General features: G+C 39.7%; 1 protein-coding gene across 5 annotated transcripts; it reads right to left on the bottom strand.

Moving 5' to 3' along the window:
- Nucleotides 1-1230: 1230 nt before the first annotated feature.
- afap1 (actin filament associated protein 1) lies at nt 1231-21677 on the bottom strand. Of its 5 annotated transcripts, none has more exons than XM_019877458.1 (18): nt 21620-21677; nt 15625-15753; nt 15251-15333; nt 11997-12105; nt 11703-11914; nt 11338-11517; nt 9255-9335; nt 9000-9072; nt 8740-8895; nt 7689-7900; nt 7428-7573; nt 7218-7332; nt 6168-6332; nt 5213-5342; nt 4469-4633; nt 3967-4157; nt 3246-3413; nt 1231-3135 (listed from the first exon to the last, which is right to left on the bottom strand). In XM_019877458.1, exons 2-18 carry the CDS (start codon nt 15749-15751, stop codon nt 3109-3111), a joined length of 2340 nt encoding a protein of 779 aa, XP_019733017.1. In that variant the 5' UTR covers nt 15752-15753; nt 21620-21677; the 3' UTR covers nt 1231-3108. The 5 variants fall into 5 exon arrangements, with proteins under 5 accessions (XP_019733017.1, XP_019733018.1, XP_019733015.1 ...); XM_019877459.1 differs by having other exon boundaries at nt 15625-15759; nt 21628-21657; XM_019877456.1 differs by lacking the exon at nt 21620-21677 and adding an exon at nt 19636-19811.
- Between the last annotated feature and the right edge of the window lie 216 nt (nt 21678-21893).

Genomic DNA, 21893 nt, shown 5'->3' with positions numbered 1-21893 from the left:
CAACACAATACTGTACACAGAATCCACACATATCAAGACTAATTTAACTTACTATAACAAAAATTTTATATATATATATATATATATATACACACACACACACACACACACAAACCGATTTCCAACTAAGTTGGGACGTTTTGTTAAATAAATAAGAACAGTAAAAAACGATTTGTAAATCAAATAAAAAAAACTATATTTAAATGAATACCCTACAAAGACAAGAAAAATTACAATTTGATAGTATGAGGAATTGACCTTATACAACCGTAGTTCCTATATAGAGTGAGACAAAAGGGAGTACAGGGATATGGTTTCTGTATTAGGGTGGAGCAAACAGAACAGGAGGGAAGGAGGAGCTCCTCCACTCCAACTCACTTGCCCAGTGCCTCAGGTCTGCGGACCACACACGATTAGAGGTACAGTACCAAGAACAAAGCGGAGGCTCAGAAGGGATCGAGCCTTTTCCGTTGTTGGTACCTCTCTTTAGATTGACCTCCAATTGAACGTTCAGCAATGCCCCTCGCTACTCATCTTTAAATCTCGTCTTAAAACTCATTTTTATTCTTTGGCTTTTGACTCAGCATGAGACTTGATTTTTAGTTTTACTGTTTGAATAAGCAGATTTTAATATTACTTTGCTTATCCCTTCTATTGAAGTACTCTACTGTATCGAGTAAAATGTACAGTATAGCATATAATATAGTGATTTGTAATATAATATATAGCTAAATGTGTGTGCAAGCATAGGCATGCTTGTGGGGGATATATGTCTGTGTATGTTGGGGGGGTCCTCTTTTTGTTGTAATTTTGAAGTTTTAATTGCACAGCACTTTAAGTTGCATTTATATGGATGAAAACTGCTCCATAAACAAAGTTTGATTGATTGATTGATAAAGGTGTTGTGTTTTTGTACATGAATTCACAACAGCAATGAGGCAATTTAAGAAGATATTTATTGATATAATTCAGTAAACACAGGTCTCTCAAACTATGTACAAAGCATGTTACCGTCATCAAGGTGACGACTGTCCAAGATGAAATAAAGTACAACATTTATAAGGTGCAAAAAAAACAAACACACAAATAAACAAATAGGACAAACTTACTTCTCCCCAAACCTATCTGATCAGCTAAGCTATGCTACATATGGGAGGTTCACATTTACTGGCGGAAAAAAGCCACATCATGCTAACAGCATTAAACTTTTCAAACTGACTAAATATTATCTTTTTTTTACAAGACAACCAAGGACCATTAGGGCCACATTGAAAAGATAAATGCGATTTTTTTCCTTGTAATATTGCGTTATTTCAGGTGAGATTCTCCCAAATGACAACTTTATCTCCAAACTTTTATTTGTAATCAATTTCCTATTTTTTTTTTTTAACATTGGATTTTTGTTCATTGTGGGTATCGATTCAGATTTCCATTCAATTCGATTCACAAGGGCCCTATTCGATTTACGATTCTCTTTGCCTTTTGATTCACTTAAGGATTTCACGCGGTACCCAATCAAACTTTAATATGGAAGAATTTCTCAGAATAAGCAATGCTGCAAATTGTATAAACTTCTAACCTGCTGCATTAGTATGAATAAGAATTAAACCCAATGCAGGTACATTAATGATGTATGTTTTATTGAAAATGAACTGATCAAAACAATCAATAATTTAAATCAATTTCAACCAGAGGGCAGGCGGTGTCAATAAAGTGGTGGAAACACACTGTAAACTCTTGACATTCACATTCCTGTGATTGTCTCGCAGGGTTTTCAGTTGATTGCTGTCTATACATGTATGATTCTTAAAACAAAACAAAAAGGAAAAAAAAAAAAAAAAAAAAACTTCCCGACATCTGCCTTCAAGCTTGTTGGCACTGATTTTCAGATTTTCCACCGTGTGTTGTTGTGATACGCTACTCTCGCGAGGTGACGAGATCTCGCCTCAGGGGAGAAGTCACTTGAAAATGTGGGAAAAATATGCATTAAAAGGATCAGTTTAAGATTTTATGAATCAAAATTGAGCTATGAAAATGAAACTCGATTCAATTCATTCATGTTTTAAACCCAGCCTTAATTATAGTTAAATGAAGACTTGTTTCTGGTAAAATTTCAACTCTATGTTGAAATTTTGACTTTTTCGGGTAAAATGACATCTTTATCTCCAAATTTTGTCTTTTACTTTGTAAATAAAGATTTTTTTTCCATTTGTAAAATTAGGTCTCCATTCTCATAAAGTGAAAACTTAATTCTCGTAAAATTGCAACAATCTTTGAAGTTTGTGTTTTACTTTGTGAATCGAGATTTTTTTTCCCTTTCGGAAATTGTAAACTTGTTTTTCAATTTGCAATTTTTTATCTTGTACTATTTTCCCCAAATTAAAACTTGATCTCCGAATTTTTTCTTTTTCTCTGTAAATGAGTATTCGTTTCGTTGTGTTAATGTAAAAACAAGACTATTTTTCCTCATAAAATGCCAACTATGGCGATGTGAAATTAAAATAAAGTATTATCATCGCGTCAGTAAAATAAAAACGGAATGGACAAGGAACTGTGATTGGTCAAGTATTTATGCAACTTTTTTTTTTCTTTTCAGACTGGTTGTAATTGGGAGCGATTAAGAGCGATAAGTGTTCCAAATAAAGCACCAGTAGGAACATGTTAAGGAAGTTTTCCTAAAATTTGGGTCTGGACCCAAAATGTCTCCGCTGCAAGGGTCTAACTAAGTGTGGGAAACCTGCGGTGTAAAGAAATTCCTTTTCGACATATATACTTTAAATATATCAACATAAATAGAAGGAAGCTACAACCTCTTTTCTGGAAACATTTACAAATAAATATTGGATTTGGAATGTGGAGAGAAACATTTGAGCAAAAAAAGCACAAATAGGTGACACAATACGCACAGAAACAGTATGTACATTAAACATGCAGAAGAAAAGTGTCTGAAAACCATAATTTCTTTGTTTTGTTTTTTTTTTTTTTTTTTTGGAGGCTGTGTGTGTGGGGGGGGGGTTGAAAAAAAAGTGTGTAAGGACCATCTCAAATAAATACCGTACATATGCAATGTCTCCTAAAGATGAGAACCTAAGAGCAAGTTCAAGGGCTCTATGTTCCACTCTTCTGCTCCCATTCCTGGAAAACAAACAAACATTTCTTTAGTTTACAAAATATGATTTGCAACAATTGAACAGGCACTACTTTATTATCGTCGCGATTCCTTTTGTCTTTGTGTTACCGCTGACCTTGGCCTTCCTCAGGACGTGTCCTCGGACTGGCGTGGCCTTGGGGAGGCCCTGCTGCCGGCGGAGCAGGGAGGCGCTGTTCACGGGCAGGGAGCAGGTCTCTGTGTCGCTGGTGTCGCAGCTGGAAAAGGGCGAAGACTCCTGGACCCGTCGTAATGACGCTGGTGACTGCAGTGCAACATCGCCAGGGAGAAACATCAGTTACTGGATGAACTTGGTAACTAGAATACTGCACGTGCAAACGGATGTACACATAATACTATTTCATCTATTGCAGCGCATGGTTGCCATTGCATTACAATAGTCAGAAAAAGCAACCGAGCTACATTTCTTGATGAGAACAAAAATGTAGAGAAAAATATTGCGATGGTGCAAGAAAAATCCCAAAGTCACAACATGTACTTTTACCTGAAAAGAGCGGTAATTCCGGAAGAATTTTGTTTTTAATTTGAGAAGAACACACAACTCAATGTTATGATGCAAAAGACAATATTGTAAAAATAAAACTGTCATTTACTATACGGAGTTTTACATGAAAAAGTCATACTTTTAGGAGAAGGATAACCAGTAACTTTACAAGAAAATAAACATCTCAATATTGAAATGAAAAAAGACAAAGTCAAAATGAAGTTACAATTTTGTGTGAATACAGGTGTAACTAACTAAAGAACAAAAATACAGCAAATATATCGATTTGAAGCTGTTATGTAGGCATAGTGACCTGGACCGCTGCCGGAGCAGCTTTGGGTTCGATGGTGAGGCCCAGGGTGACCCCTCCGCTCAGGGCCTTCTTCAGGCTGCCTTTGACCTCGGTCAGTTCCAGTTCCAGATTCACTCGCTCCTCCTCCTTCTGCCTGCACTCGTCCTCCACCTTCTTCAGACGTTCCGACAGGGAGGCCTGCGATCGCTTGCCTGTTGGGACGAATCAGTTGAACGTTATTCGAAGTGCACATTGTGTTTTTAAAACGAGATCATTTTACCTTTAAATTCGCTAGTTTAATGCTAATGCTTAATGGAAACACCACCAACGGGCAAACGAACTGCATCTATGAGGCGGTGATATAATGCTTGAAGCAACGGGAATTTGAACACAAACGGAGTTCATATTTCTGATGGCTATAAACGTGCCGACAGAGCGGGACGGGGACAGATGAGCCGCCATATAGTGAGGCAACGCTGAAGTCGTTTTGGACCCGTAGGCAGGGCTCTATGCTCCGTCTCACCTGAGGCTGCCTCAATTGCGCTGCGCAGGTCCTTGCGTTCCTTCTTCAGAGCGGTCAGATGGTTCCTGATGTCGAGTTTCTTCTTGGTCAGCTCGTCGTCTTTGGCCTGCAGCCGCTTGGCATCCGCCTCCACGCGGTTTTTCCCATATTTACATTGCTCTGCATCTGGAACACAAATTAGATTGAAACTGGTGCCAGGGACGCACTTTGGATGAGATCCAGATTACATTTGACATGGTAGATTTGAACCCTACATTGATGTAGTAAATTCGGTTCTGTTTGGAGATTTAAAAAGGGATGCAATTGTGTAAATATTTTTTTACAATTTTACAATTTGCCACGGTAAATTTCAATTGTAGCCAGTCTGGATCCAGATTAAATTTGACACGGCACAGTCAGGTCAAATAGGTTATTTGACATATATATTTTGGCCTCTTTTACTGCCGTTTCTCCACCTCCCTTCAAATCAAATAATCATTGACAGAAACAGCATTTCATCTCTTTCATCTTCATAGACATCCATCAATCAATTTGCTAATCCGCTTATCATCACAAGAGTCCCGGGCGTGCTGCAGCTCATCCCAGCTGTCTTCGGGCAGTAGGCAAGGTACACCCTGAACTGGTTGCCAGCCAATCGCAGTCTTCATAGACGCATATTTGTTATTGTTAACTTACACGTACCTCGGATTGAGACGGAATGTTTATTCGAGTGGAACCAAGTATAATACATTTCGTGGTACTTACTGGAGTTATTGCGTTTCAGTGACATTGTCCCGTTCATACCAGCGACTCCGTTTTTCTTTTGCTGACTTCTTGGATCTGCCTTCTGTTTGAATGCAAACCCATTGCTTGTGGTTCCCTTCTTTCCCTTCAACTAGTTGGAACAGAACACAGTAGAGGTGCAATGATTAACTGACAACTAATCGTTTATCAAATTAATCAATAATACGTTTTGATTATTGATTCATCGTTTGGAGACCTTTTTAAACTTTAAATTATCCAAATCCCCAGAATGTCAGCCTCTCAACAGTAAATATTCTCAGATTTCTGCAGTCCTCCATGAAAGCGGACAGAAGATTATCTTTGTGGGGGGTTTCCCTTCAAAATAAGACATTTGCAACCTTTTGCAAAGATATGCTTTGACTTTCGAAAACAAGTCAACATTTTTGAAAATTTTCCATCTTACAAACCCTTAAGTAAATCACATTTTAAAAAATAAATTTGATTAATCGACAACAAAATCAACAGATTCATTTGATTATTAAAATAATCATAAATTCCAGTCACATATCACAGAATTATTATTGGTAATAATAATTCCCCGGCAGGGATGACATCGGGAAGGCAATTTTCCAGCTTTCGGCACTATTATTGGAGCTGCAACTTGGTGGTGATGCGCATAATACTTGCAACACAAAGAATACAGGACAAGTTAGACATGCAAATTCCTGAATTTGTGTTAGCCCCTGTAAAAAGCTGGCTTTCATGACCAGTGATGCCTCGTGAAAGCGTACACTTTTACTGCTATCTCATGTAAAAGTCACAGGCCGATATCTTCTGGCCTGTCTTCTTTTTTGCAAATTTTCTGATTGAAAAGAGGTTCAAGTGAAAGGAAAAGCTTGTTAAGATTTTTTTTTAGCAAGAGCATTTTTTTTAATTGGAATGTTAATAGCCAAAAGTGTCACGCAATGTTAGTCACCTGAGTAGCAGCTTTGGTTTTAGTATCAGCAGTGAGGAATTTAGAAGAGACTTTCGAAACAGGCGTCTTATAGTGATCTGTTGAGACGGTCAGCGTGCCGGAGGGCACGTTTTCGTAGGAGTTTTCATCGTGCGCTTCCTTTCCACCTGTGCTGGGACTGGAGTGCTGCACATTAATGCCAACAGTGGAAGCAAAGAGAAGATGCAAGGGAATAGAAGGGTGTTAGAAGAAGAAATGTTAGTAGATTATGAGCATTTTTGGACAGGGGGCCTCACACCGAATGCCCATCAGTGCCAGTCATCCAATTTAGTTGTCAAGCTCAGACCCCACACAGTGACAAAAAGGCACATTTTTAGGGATTAAGTGTTGTCCATGTGTCCTGTCTACGAGCTTCAAATCTGAAAGTCAAAATAGCCACTGGCTAAACCCTATAGAGCAAGTTTGTCAGCTTAAAAAAATGGCTGATTTCCTTTGTCTTTTCGGAAATGGCTTCTGAGGGCTTTTTTTTGTGGCACTGCTCAAGATTGACATGCCGACCGAATTTCATGTTGCTAAGTGAAACTAGCTTTGGCGGGCACATTTTTTATTTATGGATTTTTTTTAACCAAATCTGGTTGGGCGCACGACCACTTCCAACCAAAATGGTGGACTTTCTTTGTGTTTATAAGCATAGCTGCTTGAAATGTTTTTGTGGGTCACCTCATGACTGACATGCCTACCAAATTTCATGCTGCTTCGAGCAACAGGATTCAAGGCTGAATTTTCAAATTTGAGTGAATGGTCAAAATGGCTGTGTTGGACCAAAATGGCCAACTTCCAGAGCCTTTTCAAGCATGGCTTTCTTGAGACTTTTTTGTGAGTCTGCTCATGATTGACATTCTTACCAAATTTCATGTTGTGAAGTGAAGACCAAGTGGTCTATTCAGACGGGTTTTTGGAGACTTTATTTTGTGAGTTGAAATGACCACTTCTCTTCTCTCTTCCATCACCCCAAATGGAATGAATTATTTCCATTATTTCCTATGGGAAAGGGTGAAACGTGAGCCTTACCATTCCATTGATGGGTACGTCATGGTAGTGCAGAGCCATCCCGCTGGGGCAGGCATAGCTGCCGACTGGATTGTCCAAGTATGGGTTAGGGGAGACTGCACGCTTACTGGTAAAACTGGAAGAAATATTAATAAGTAGTTTCAACAATTCTGACTGTAGGCAATTGGCTAGTTTGATTTCTGATGGGGCCACCCGTTGCACATCTCTCACCAGAGGGATTGTTTGGCCAGCTGGATCACATTGGCGGTGGTCTCCACGTCAATGTAGTCATAATGCAAGGTGGCCGGGTCTGCGGTGGAGCCCGTCTCGGCCAGTAAGACCCCCAGCCAGCGACCCATGGCTTCAGAGGAAGATGCCTGGACAGAAATGAGACTGATGAAACAAAGTCTTTTCTTTCTTTTTTCTAAACATTTATGTCCATATGTTATTGGAAAAAAAAAATCCCTTGATGCAGATGACAGCTTCAAGTACCTCCAGTACAGCCACCTCCTGACCATTGCGGAGCAAGCGGAAGGCAAAAGGGTGCTTGTGGTCCAGGCCGGGGCTGACTTCGCAACCTCGGAGGGGCAGCGAAGCGATGTGGCTCTTCAGGTCATCCTGGTCCTTGTGTAGCAGCAGCTGGTTGTCTTTGAGACGGCACCAGCGCTCCCGCCAGCGGTTGTTGGACAGCACATTCAGATAGCCTTTCAAAGGGAAACCAGAAGTTGGGAACTTATTGCAATGGGCTGTTTTGCACAATATGAGTAAAATCATCAATTTGTTGTGAAATAACGGTTTGGGAATTTGAATGCTGAAGAGGCTACACTAAATTGAAATGCTGTGGAAATTCATGCCATTTGTTTAAATGGGGCGGCTCGGTGGTCTAGTGGTGGATGGCTCGGGTGGACCAGTCGACCTCACAGTGGAGAGGTCATGGGTTCGATCCCGGCTCCGGCCTTCCTCTGTGGAGTTTGCATGTTCTCCCCAGGCCTGCGTGGGTTTTCTCCGGGGACTCCGGTTTCCTCCCACATTCCAAAAACATGCGTGGCAGGCTGATTGAACACTTAAAATTGTCCCTAGGTGTGAGTGTGAGCGCGGATTGTTGTTAGTCTCTGTGTGCCCTGCAATTGGCTGGCAACCGGTTCAGGGTGTCCCTTGCCTACCTTGCCTACTTTAATTATCTTGTACTGATTTTGTAAAGCACAATATTCCAGAGTAGGCCTACTTTTTTCTTTAAAACACTTGACACGTTTCTTTTTTCAAATTAAACTAGTATGAGGCCACCACTGTTTGTTTTGTAAAAATGAGGAATTTCTGGGAATGTGATGCATCATTCCATTTATGTCTCAAATACGTTAAAAAAAAAAAAAAAAAAAGTGTTGTCATTGTCATTCATGTTTTCAAATTTGGGGAGTAAAATTAAAAGTCATCCAATATATAAATCCTGAAGTAAAGTATAGATACCTGGAACATCTACGTGAGTTCAGTAACAAAGTATTTATACTTTGTTATTTTTCACCACTGCAAGCAGTGCAGAACTTACCGCATGTGGGTACATCTTCCTCTGCTGACGAAGTCTGCTCATCCATGGATGGCTTCTTCTTGCCCAGCCCGATGATCTTAGTGATCTTCTTCCCGGCGCCTTTCCCAACAGTCCCGGTCTTGCCCTGCTCTGACTTGGAATTTTTCTTTCCTTTTCCTGGAATGCCACCATAGAAGGATGCCATAGATGAATTCACACTGAGCCCTTGCATTACAAAAACAACACCACCCCCCCCAAAACTCCATATTGCTACTACGTACCATGGTCCTTGTCGACATGTCCGTTCTCGTGCGTTGCTTCACCGTCTGAACTTGGCCTGTCACATGAGGATTTCTAAAAATGGTGGACCAAAAATTGTTTTAATTAAAAACTAAAAACCTGTAAAAGAATGCGGGATATGTCGAAACATAGTGGGACGCCAAAGAATCGATTCTTGAGTCCAGTTTGACTTCCTACATGGTAATCTGCTGATTGTAAAATTATTATTGATATAATTATTATTTTAATGGTTTTACCTTTTCCAGTTCAGGTTTGTGGACTGGGGATCCAGAGCGATCCAATTCAAATGTCCCATTACCGCACACCTCTCTCATGACCTAGAAACATGTAATACAGTAACACAGCATTAGCCACAAGAGACTGTCATCATCATTAAAAGAAGTGGAAAATCGAAACACATTCTGCGGATTGCGGATGGGTTTATATGGTGCTGAGCCTCGCTTGGCAAGCGGAAAGTTAGGCCATAAAACATGGCTGGATTAGGAATCCTGAAATATTTCCACAGAGTTAAGATGCTCATTCATTAAGATTACATAAGTATACAGAGCAGAGTCCACGAAGGTCTGCTTGCAAATGTATTCTAGCCTTTGAAGGAAAATGGAGAGTTCACAGGAGATTTTCCACATTTATGACCACGAGTCAATCTAGAATTTTTCCAGATATATGTACTTGAGTATCTATTTTTCGAATGACTTGTTACTTCAACTTACTACTTTTGAAAACAGATCCGTACAATCTGTTCCCTACTTTTTCAAAATATGAAAACACAATTTTTTTTTCAACCAACACGTGAAAAAAAATATAAAAGCTAGAAACGTACAAAAAAACTCTTTTTTTATTTATTCAGGGTTAAGCAAATGCAAATTAATGCACACCAGCTTATGACATATTTCCGTTGAAAAATATAAAGGCGTGCAAGCTTCCGGTTTCCGTTTATTCCAAGTTACGTTTATTCCAAGTTACCAGGACGCTTTCTGGAAGGAAAATAATCTCATTCTTTAAAATTGTTTTATGGTGGGTTTTTGCAGGTTGGAGCCGGTGCTTTTCAAGGTGGAAATGACCTCCGAATTTGTGACCCCGCTGAATGACCAAAACGATCCTAAAATGGCTGCTAGAAGACAAAATGGCAGACTTGCCGCGTCTTTTCAGGCATGGCTTCTTGAGACTTTTTTTTCTCGGTGTCTTTGTGTTGCATGCCTACCAAATTTTACGCTGCTAAGTGAAACCACTGCTACACACATTAAGTGGCCCCGAGTTTCACAATGGCTCAGGAATCTTGGTGCAATCGTGCCAAGTAAGGGTTAATGAGATTTGCAGTGCTGCATGGGGCGCCAGCGTTCATTACAGTGACCCTCGTGCACTGCGGACCTGGATCTGCCACTGAGGCTGGTCGATGCACGTCCACCCTCATCTTCCTGTGGCGCGGGCCAGAGCCCGCTCAGCTCGCTGCTCTTGGCTTCGAGAGAGCATACGGCAATTATGTTTGCAGGGGGAAATGACAGGCTGTGGCTCCATGGCTTTGGCAGACAGCGAGTGCGGCAGACACATGTCCACTGGAACCTCTGAAGTCGAGACTCGTAAAGTTGGTCACATGTGGGCTCCACAAAAAATATTTTGCGATCAATTACTATGCTGAATTTTTTTTTAAGGAGCACACCTGCATATGTAAACTGATGGGGCAGAAAAAAACAAAGCAACACACATCAATGACTTGTTCCTATCTTAGCGGTGGTCCAAATAAAAGCTCTGATATGACTGTGATGCATCATTAGTCTTTTCTTTTTAGATCAAAAGGGATATTGTGACAGAAATAGAGTCAAAATTTTTTCCAGAAAAAAACTGCAGTTTTTGGGAGAAGATAAGCCTACATCTAGAGACGAAAGGCATATTTTGAATAACAAAATGGACAACAATATGAGAACAACTCTTCTTTTTCCTTATTTTTCTAAATCAGAGATGCAGGTTAACTTTTCTGGAGGAATGCGATTTTACTAGGCACCTCAGGTATCATTTTTTTGTGCCACATCAGGTGAAAATGTGCGTTGGTATCACAATAAAATTCCTCAAATCCAAGAATCTGATATCCCGCAATGAATAAAGAGTCACAACTCAGAAAAATGTCCTTACGGCGTCATATGATGATGATTAAATAATTCACTTTTTAAAATGTTTCTTCATGCCCCTTAAACTCTGACTTCAATTTTTGTTGTTGTTGTAAAATTAAACTTTTTCCCCCAAAGATTATGACTTTTTTTTTTTTTTTAATCCTGGAAAAAAAAATTGATATAATTGTTCCTTCTCATAGTTGCACATTGTTACCTTAAGCCACTCCTCGGCCTGCTCCTTGCTTTGCACGGCAAGCACCAGGGCATCCGCCCCCTGATGGACAATCTTTAGTTCATGCCGTTTCTTCTTGCCGTCTTTGGGGATGTGGGTGATGCTGCAACCTGACAGGGTCAGCTCCATTTGGGGTGTGTGGTCTTTGGATGATTTGTAACACTGTGGGGCAAAAACAACACAGCACTGATGTTGCACTTGCGGAAAAAGAAAGTTTTACTTTAAAGGACATTAAATCTGTGCCTGTTTCCACATAACATAATCAGTTTATCAATTTTGTCACCTTGCCGCAGTGGTTTTACTTTAATTTTATAATGAAGCAATGATTTTAAAGGAGCAGTCCTCACCAGAAGTTTGTTATCTTTAATGACGCAGAGAAGCTTGGACCACTGGCCAAAGCGTTTCTTACGTAGCAGGAAAGCACAGATCCGGGCATCCTTCACCAAATCCATGGAGGCCTCTTCGGAGGGCCACTGGTGGCGTGTCTTCCGACCTTTGTCGTCCTCTTCTTCCTCGTCGTATGACTCGTACGAGCTGCTCATAGCGTCCGAATCGTAGTCTGCGAGCGGAAGTCGTCAGATCGAAATAAAAAAATAAAAAAGTGGATCGACGGGTTTGATGTGAAAGTGCACAGCACTCACTCGATGTAATGTATTCCGGAGCTTTGCCGGGGCTTAAAGGCACTGCTTCCTCATAGTAACCTTCTGGTAGAGAGGAGCTGGGTAGAGGAGGAGGCCCATCATTTGGAGCCTATGAGGAGGACAGAACATGGGAAAAATAAGGACCAACATTCCCAACTTGACATAAAATGGACAAAGAACATTGGAATGACATCTGTTGAGAACCTGATATGAAATCTGCGCTGAATGATATAATGCAAGTCAATTAAAAAAAAAAAAAAGAGAGGGAGATGGGATGCAGTTTAGTTGAAGGAATGTTTGCGAGGGGGGAAAAGACAATAATTACATGGTACCGCACGACAGATGAAAACAAGGAAAAGGCCAAGGACAACTTTGGGTTTGAGAGATGTATAATTACGTCTTGCAACAATGAATGGAATTGAGTTAAGAGTTGTAAAACAGAAAGTCAAAGTTGAAAAATGAACAGAAAATGCCGGCACGGTTAAGATGATGAAGTTCATGTCTTTTAGTGGTAAGGCGTTCATTCAACTGGAGGGCCGGATAATATTAAATAGCAGGGCTGGATGACGAATGGAAATTAAAATGGTGACCTCGATTTTGGCTTTTCTCCATCTTTAAAATGTTCGAATCAAAGAAAAACCATGTGCAGAACGGCGCGGTGCATTTACAAGTTCATGACGTGTAAGTACCCTGAACGCACCATGTAGCTTGCTTATGGGATTCTGCTGTCCCGATGTGTCCTTTACACTGTTTCAAGACACCCCAGATGAAGTGTACAGCAAGACAAAACACACAACAAAAAGACTGGTGGACTGGTTAGCACGTCCACATCACAGTGCAGAGCATGTGGTTTTGAATCCGGCCTCGGCCTTACGGTGTGGAGTTTGCATGTTCTTCCAGTGGCTGCGTGGGTTTTCTCCGGGTACTCCGGTTAGGAGAATGAAAATGCAAGGAGTTTGAATTTCACATGACATTTACAGGGTCATTTTGTACTTGACAAAAAGAATTAGGGAGTCCAAGAAGAAAGTGTTCAACATGCAGTGATGAAAGGGCGTGAGGCTACGATGGTAGTTTTGAGTACCGTATTTTCCACACTAAATGGCGCACCCTCAATGAATGGCCTATTTTGTAATTTTTTTCCATACATTGGGCGCACCGCATTATAAGACGCAATCTACAATGCATCCACTAGATGGAGCTACACTCAAGGAAACACCAACAGAACTATCAGATGTCAGTAAAACCTATTTAATAAAGCAGCGACACAGTTCACTCAACCAACAGCAAGTTATAACATTGACTAGTTAACGTTGAACTCTCTTGCCGCTGCTCTATTTCCGTGTTCAACTGCGTAACCGATCGCTTCAAGTTTGAACTCTGCGTTGTCAGCATGTCTCGAGCAAAGAGCCATTTTGGGGTCGAAATATTACTGTCATGACCATACACAAGGCGCATCGGATTTTAAGGCGCGCTGTGAGCTTTTAAGAAAATGGAAGGCTTTTAGGTGCGCCTTTTAGTGCGGAAAATACGGTAATTGAGCTTTGGTAGTTGAATAAATACCAAGTTTTGAAATGAATGAGTAATCCTTTTTTAATAATCGTGATTTCAATCTCAAACAAAATAATCAGGATGCTTATTTTTTCCATAAGAGTCCAGCCTATTTAAATAGCATAAGGTGCTTACAAATAATGAAAATTGTGCTCAAGTCCACCTCTCCTAACTGTGCCGGAGCCAGGGAAGTAGAAGTGTCGACATGTTGGTGACCTACATACGCCGAGCAAAACAAAAGCCGGCAAAAACAAAAAATGATGTATGCTTTGGAATTTTAGTGTTCACGTGACGCAATGCCCTGTGTGTTGACTTGCCAAGCAGAGGGAGGATCCCACCCCGAGGGGGCTAGCGAGAAGAGAGGGGTGGGGGGGCAGCAACACTCGCCAACATCAACACATATGGAAATCATTTGCGCGCCCTCGAAAGGAGGGCCGCGCAAAACGTAGCGCGTGACGTAACTGTAAGGAGGGGTGAAGGACCGCCAAACATTTTCCTGGACAGATGGACGTTCTCAAAGAGGTGAAAAATCTCCGTGCGGTGTGATTGACTTGCGACCAAGCTGTCACCTGTGATCCTTGGTCGGCCCACAAATGATCCCTGGCTACGATCGTCTGAACTGTAATTGTAAACTGGCCAGCATGGCAATAATTGCCTGGTAAATGCAGCATTTAACAAGAGCTGACTTCCTCCGGAGAGGCTGCAATTCGTCCAAATGGCCAGTGCAGCCTGGAAAGCGTGTTGACGGGAGCTCGGAAAAGCCGCAGGCTGGAAGTCTTTGCCGAAGCGCGCTGGTTTGGCCGTGCTGGCGCGGGTCACAGACAGACTGTGGTCGAGGCTGTCTCTTTCTCCCCCGTGCTGACCCGCTCTTAAACAGTTCACTTGTCTCACTCGCAGATAACGACATGTTATCCACACACCGAGAAAGCGACAACTTTATTCTAACTTTGGCCCGCATTTATTTTCCCACGCCTCGATCGGGGATGTGACGACATTTTTCTTGTAGTAGTGCAATTTCTTACTGCCAATCATGACAACGTAGAACTGCCTACTCAAGTTTTTTTCCTCATAAAACAGCAATTGAGGTAATAGTTTACACTTTACTTTTTTGTAAAATTACATCTATTTTTCTCATCCAAAACACAACTTTACTTCTGTCTCTGTCAGGTGATTTTCTGACTTTTTTTTAACATTATTTCTTTTTTTCCTGAATTGAAAATAATTTCTTTTTGCAATATTTGCAATTTTATTGTATTTAAATCAAAGCTTTTTACTCCTAATGTTATAACTTCACTCTTGTAAAATCCCAACTGTCAGGTAACTGTAAAACTGCAAGTGTTATCTACTATTGTATCAATGTCTCATTGTATTTACGTTTTTCTCATTATACATGTTTATTCTTGTCATATTAAAACCGTTTTTTAATGCTAATAAAATTCATACATTTATTCAAATTGCAACTCTCTCCCTGTCATATAGCAATGTCTTATCTTTGGCGTTTTATGATTTCTTCTCGTAATACTTATGACTTTTGTAAAATAAAAACATTTAAAAAATTTTACTTCCAAAATTGCAGTCTCAACTATCTTTTTTTCCTATGGTAAAAGTGCTTTTTTCCCCTTGCAATGTTTTATGACTTCATCGAGAGCTCAAATGTTTTCCTTGCAATTGTGTCACAAAGACAAAAATTTGGGGTCCAGTCTTACCAGCCAGGGGTGAGGGATTTCAGGCAGCGGCATCTGAGGCGGCGTGGGTAGTCCGCTGTGGATCTCTGCTTTACATAATGGATCTGTGGAAAGGTGAACAATTGTCCCACAAACTTATTTCAAATAAAACAACTAACAGTTCCCATCATCCACTTGAACGAATAGAACACTTGAACAAACAAGGCATCTCCGCTCGGTCAATGAAAAATAAAAACAACAAGGAGTAAAGGACAGTAAATAGTCAACCCATTTGAACTCTGTTGCTAATCAAAACAGCAGCACTTATTGAGGCACACAAACAGAAGCAAAACTACCAAACATCTCATTTTGGGGGTCCTACTCTCTCGAGCGTTTGTTGCAAAGCGGAGTGTTACCTTTTTCCGACAGGACTCTATTGAGGATGTTGGAGAGGTGTGTTTTCTTCTCACGGATTCCGGCACTTAGATATTCCCGGTCCAGTAGGTCAAGGAACAGCCGGAGCTCGTACACCAGCTCCTCCATTGCTGCACAACCAGAGATACAATGTGATCAGTTACACTTTATATTAAAAAAAAAAAAAAAAAACTAAATACATTTGGATTTTGATAAAGAAAATGTCGACGTTTATTCTCTATATGCAAAGGTCTCAAACTGAAGGCCCGACTGTCAGATCTGGCCTGCCACAACATTCGATTTGGCCCGCAAAAACAAATCAAGCCTGTCAACTTTTCTGATGGGTGTTAAAATGTGTATCAATATTTAAAATTGCCATATGTAATAAATAAAACACAGAGTGGCTTCAGAGAAAACTGCGCCTCCTGAGAAAAGACAGTCTCTTCCTGAGTCGAGTCACTTTGTTCAACTTGTCGGAGCCAAATCTCTGACATGTAATAAATAATAATGTTGACATACTGCAAGCTTTTTCTTGTTATGTTATTGTAGTAACTTGAACAATACTCGGTATCCATCAATTTGTTGTGTACTATGAGGAGCTGATGAAACATTGATATGGTTTCTCAGTCATAATGCCCCCCCCCCCCACGCCAGTCCGAATATCACCACTTTTTTCTCAGATTTTAATGATCTGGCAACTTTTCTGCAAGTAATTTCACATATGTTCTTTTCAGTAAAGACCTAACAGTACGTAGACTATTTATCACAGATTTTTTTAAATTCGTTTTGGTGTGGCTCTAATACACTTTCATTGTAAAATTCTGACTTTTCATCACAATATCACATTATTTTCCAATATTTTTTTTTTCTTCTACTTACGACTCCAAAAACTATGGATGAGCGATACTGGCTTTATTTTAAGGTATAGGGTAGTGGTGAAGGGCACCGGTACCAGCCACCGATATTTAAGGCAAAAAAAAAAATCTGACATTGAATAAGTCCTCCTCAACAGTAGTTGGCGCTATACTGCAGCAGTTTGATACATCTGCGAATCATCAACTGCGTCAGAAAGAAAGGTCTCACAATTCACAATTTTTTTTCTCATTTTGTAAAATGAAATTTTATGTATCAAAAGCACGAGAGGTCCTCAAGGAATGAATACCAGTAATGGAAGCAGTCTGGGGAAAAAAAAAAAAAGTTTTGTTGTTAGCCGTATTCTCTGAACTTTACAATGTCCATCTCCCCTGCCCCCACAATTGTGTCATTTTGTTCTTTCAGTTTGTCCCAAATGCATTAATTGTCAAAGAACATGTACTGAAGACATTTTAGCTTTTTAAGTGATACTTCTTTTTAGTCTAAGCTATGGCTTCTCTTGTCTAACTTTTTTTCCCCTACTCTTAAGTATTACAATGCCATTCTTGTACGACTTTTCTTTCTCATAGTTATGAAAGCATTTTTCTCCTTGAACCTTACTCGGCAATACGCCCAACGGGAGAACGTTACGGACAAATCACAGGGACGGTCGACGCGGCAGCATTAGTTTCTGGCGAAAGACGAGCAGTCTCGGATCTGTAATTACAGTGTTGCGGTGCTCACGTCATTCCGTTGAAAGGCCGCTCGAAACATCACAGGGCCAAGTTGATTGCTATCAAACAGGTGGTTTAACCTACAAGCAGATGTTTTCCAACCCAAAAGTATACATCTGCGAAACCTCTGCGTGGAGCTGCAGGGATCAGGGCTAAGTCAGTTTTGGAGAGAGTGAAGATGCGCCCTCTGGTATTTCTTTCCCAACGATAATTAGAGAGTGCTTGGTTGCTAACCACAGGCCTGCAAACTGCGAACAGCCTGGGATGAATGATATGAGTGTTACACAGTGAGCAACATTCATGTACGCAGTGGTGGGAATTAGAAATTCTTCATGCAGATGAGTAGATTTTTCAGTTGTCTGCACTTGATTTTACAGTGGCTTTAAAAAAAAAAAAATTCTAATCCTACTAATCTTTATCGATATTCGTAATTTGAAGGTATCATTACTCGAGGAGGCTGCCGATATCAGCCATTGATACTTAAGGCAAATAAAATCGGACATTGAGGAAGTCCTCTTCAAGAGTAGTTGGCGCTATACTGTGGCAGTTTGACACATTGGCATATCATATGGGTGGCAAACTAATTTTTGTCACGGGCCACTTTGGAGTTACGTCTTCCCAGGGAGGGCCATTATGACAATGAAACCACATTTAATCCAAAACCAAAGTTCAATCATCTCATCATATTATTATTTGTACACAACAAATTGATGGATCACTAGTTTTCAAATCAGTCAACTTTATTAGTTTGCTCAATTATTGTTCAAGTGAATGTAAGCAGGATGACCAAATTATTGCGAAATCTCAACGTTATTTATTACACACTACAATTTTTCATTTTGATACAGATTTAAGCAAAAATCATGAAAGTTGACACTCATGATTTGCTTCCGCAGGCCACATAAAATGATGTGGCGTGCCAGATCTGGCCCCTGGGCCTTGAGTTTGACACCTGTGGTGTACTATCATCTGCTTGACAAAGAAAGGTCTTTGTTCATAATTTATTGTCATCGTGTTAAATGAAATGTTGCATATCAAAAGTACAAGTGGTATCGGTACTTGGTATCGGAGAGTACTCGAAGAGTGAATACTCATACCAAATAACTGACATAAAAAAAAAACAAATAGGGAGAGGGAACAAGTGTAATTTTACAGGAATATTAAAGCACAATTCAAAGGGAAAACTTGTAAACTTACATGAATAAAGCTATCATACTGTGGTGATACATTTGTAAAGTTAAGTGACGAATTTCTAACGTGAGAATAAAGTTGTACCATTAGCAGAAATCACACTGTCAACACAGTTTGATTTGAAAAACAGATTGCTTTCAATGGATGAAAATTTGATAGTTCTGTTAAGTTGTACTTTATTTTTGTAAAAATCACAACTTCATGCTAACTTTTGGGGGCGGGGGTTGTAACACTAGTGACATTCAGACTGAAGCACATTAACTCAGTTTGAGCTGTTTCCTCTGGCTGAAAAAAAGCTATACTGATGAGAAAAAAAACGTATTCAAATAAGTCTGTACTTTATCCTTGGAAAATTACATTAAAAATCCTTTTTACTTCATTGTGAGTAATAATCGAATTTCAATTGTATCTTACATGTGACATGGCTCCAAAAAAGTCGAGTTTATGAGAAAATATCTTCATAAAGACATTTCATTCCCACAGAAAATGTTTTGTGATTTGACTTCTTTGTTTCTCTTGTGAGACAGTGTGACTCTGGAATTGAGTTTTGTGTTTCCTACTGGTTGAAACGGCTACAAAAAAAGTAGTCTTTATTAGAAAGCGTATACGTACTTACTCCTAAAAAGACTCTTTTCTTAGGAAGGTTTGATTGTGGAAAAACTGTTTGAAAAGCTTGTAGAACAATGTGATCGTGGAATCGAGTTTGCATTGTTCGCGATGGGTGAAAAAGACCGACAAAATTGTTAGCAGTGTGAATAGTGACATAACGTCCCCTTGGCGCCCCCCCCCCCCCCCAATTAGACTGGAAGTAGCCTGGAGGTGTGAAAGTAGATGTTAAAAAAAAAAGGTAAGTGAATGGAGGTGGATGAGTGCATTACGTGGTGGGGAGGTTCTTATGACCTATATAAATCATACTCTTCTGAACACAAAGACTGTTCGTAATTAGTTAGGACTGTACTAGTACATCCATCTAGCAACAACCGACCCATTTAGGCGACAGATAACTCGAAACACAAAGCAAAAGTGGTGAGTATAAAAAAATGCAGATTGAAGTCGTTGTGTACATCAAGACGGAAAAATGTCGCCGTCACGTCCCAAAAACGAAAAAAATCAAAGTTGAGCCCACTTACGAACTCAGTCAGAAACTCACCCCCGAAAAATGTCGCCGTCACGTCCCAAAAACGAAAAAAAAAAAATCAAAGTTGAGCCCACTCACGAACTCAGTCAGAAACTCACCCCCACTGGATGTAAAAATCACAGGCTCGCTCCTCATCATGTAATCCGCCAAACGACGGTCCATACACGGTTAGAAGTCCACGCTGTTACTTTTCGCCGTGGTTGCAGGCGTTTTTTCCCCGATTTTTCCTCCTCCTCCTCCTCACTTTCCCCCACCGTGGTCTTTCCTCACCGCCCCCGACACGACGCCTTCACGGACCCTCGGAGTTAACAAATTTGTTTGGTGTTTTTTGTTTGTTGTTGTTTTTAACCTAACGACCACGTGTACCCCTTAAATGTCATTGGAATTAAAGCCTTGCCAATTCATTAAAAAAGTCGTAATCTTGCAAAATAAAGTGCAAAGGTACGAGAATAAAATTTTATGCAAACAGCCATCATAATAAGACACAAATCTTGATTAAAAAAATGCCATCATACTACAAGAAAAAAAAGTGGTAATACTCAGAGAAAAAAGTAAAAAAAAATCGTAATTTTACGAGAGTTGCAATGAAGCAGTTACAATCGGGAGAAAAAGAAACATCATTTGACAAGAATAAACATTATACAACAATAAAAATGGCATTTTATTTAAAACAAAGGAGAAAGAAAACTTGTTGAGCCATCTTGGCTGGGCAAATTTCATTCGGAGACAATTAGGCCTTGTCCTCACAGCACACATGCCTGAAATGACTAACTTCATGTGGCTGTGGGAAAAAACCCACAAACTTATAAAGTCAAACTATTAGAAGAATAGAGATAATATGAGGAAAAAAAAAGAATCATAGAAAAGAAAGAAAAGATTGGAACATTACGAGAACAATGTAGTTTTTGTTACAAGAAATGAAGTTGTGATAATGCTAGAAAAAGTCGCAGCTATGAAAAGAAAAATCGTAATTTGCAAGAATAAGAATCGCCAAAATAAAAGAAAAAGTTGTAATCTAGAAAAAGTCCTAGATCTGTGAGAAAAAAAGAAAACATTCTAAGAAAAAAAGCTGTCATGTTACATAAAACAGTACAGATGAAAATACGATCATAATATTACGAGACTATAGCCGCCATATTACATGACAAAAAGTTGCATTTTGGAAGGAAAAAGTCCTACATTTGTAATGTTGTAATGCCACAAGAATAAATTATTAATATTGCAAAATAAAAGTGATAAGATCATGAGAATCAATCTTAAATATTAAGAGAAAAAGAAAAGGGAAGGAAAAAAGTCTCATGGAGGAAATAAAATATACTAATGTGGGAAAAATTTGTAAACTCGTGAGAAAAAATTGTAGTGTCATGAATAATTTTTTGTGTTGCAAGATAAAAGTCGAAATGCCACGAGAATAAAGTATTACTAGAAAAAGAAAAGGTGGGGGGAGGGAACCCATATTAATACGAGAAAAAAGTCATTATCTGCCTTGAAAAAAAATCGTAAGGTCGTGAGTACAAAGACAGAAACGGCTCAGAAAAGTATTTCTAACATTACATGAACACATGCTTAAATATTACGCGAAAGTCGGAAGATTTTGATGAAAAATACTTCATACTACATGCAAATTTTACCCCCCCCAACCCAAAAAGATAATGCAACTCAAGTAATATCAAGTCAAAAAAGACGAATAAGAGACATTTGGTTGCTCCCAGAGACCCAAACATAGTGAAATGTAACTTGTTCATGTACATATACAGAATCGAAAGATTAAAAAGCAGCAGAAATCTGATTTTTGTACAATAGTACAAGGGACATGTATGAGAAAAGCCCATTTTGGCCAAGACATCGCGCGTCCGTTTGAGGATCAATAAAACTAGCTTCCATTTGTCTCAATGACAGAACAATACAATACTACGCCCCCCACATCAAACCGGGCAGCCAGGAAGCCCCACTTCCTTCTCCAGCCACATGCTCTCTCGAGTAAAAATTCACCCAAACAAATATGACAATACACACAAAAACTTAAAGAGGAAGCAAAAAAAACCAAAAAAAAACGGTGAAATTAGGGCAAGCGAAGCTCACCTTGCTCCTTTCTCAGGTTGCTTATTGTTCGCAGACCGGTGACAATCAGAGGCTGGGCCGGAAGTGACGTGTAAACCTACAGCCAATCAGCGCTAAGAGGGAGAGGCTTATTTGTTGACAGCAGCTCGAACACTTAGAATTAGCGTTCGATTTTAATAAAATAACACTCACGCACACACTCATGTAAATATTTATTTTAAAAACATTAATAGGATGATTGACATGTTCACGTCAGTGGTCTTCAGTTTTTTTTTAATGCTAGAAATATTTTAAA

The sequence above is a fragment of the Hippocampus comes genome, unplaced genomic scaffold (genome assembly GCF_001891065.2).
Source record: "Hippocampus comes isolate QL1 unplaced genomic scaffold, H_comes_QL1_v1.1 scaffold143, whole genome shotgun sequence".
Taxonomy (NCBI): Eukaryota; Metazoa; Chordata; class Actinopteri; order Syngnathiformes; family Syngnathidae; genus Hippocampus; species Hippocampus comes.
This window is presented reverse-complemented; position numbering and strand designations above follow the sequence as displayed.

Coding starts and splice junctions, on each gene's coding strand:
- afap1 (XM_019877456.1), bottom strand. CDS start 19,699: ATGGACCGTCGTTTGGCGGATTACATGATGAGGAGCGAGCCTGTGATT. Junction 5,343..6,167: donor AAACCAAAGCTGCTACTCAG/GTGACTAACATT, acceptor TGTTCCAACTAG/TTGAAGGGAAAGAAGGGAAC. Junction 4,158..4,468: donor CGCAATTGAGGCAGCCTCAG/GTGAGACGGAGC, acceptor TCGTCCCAACAG/GCAAGCGATCGCAGGCCTCC.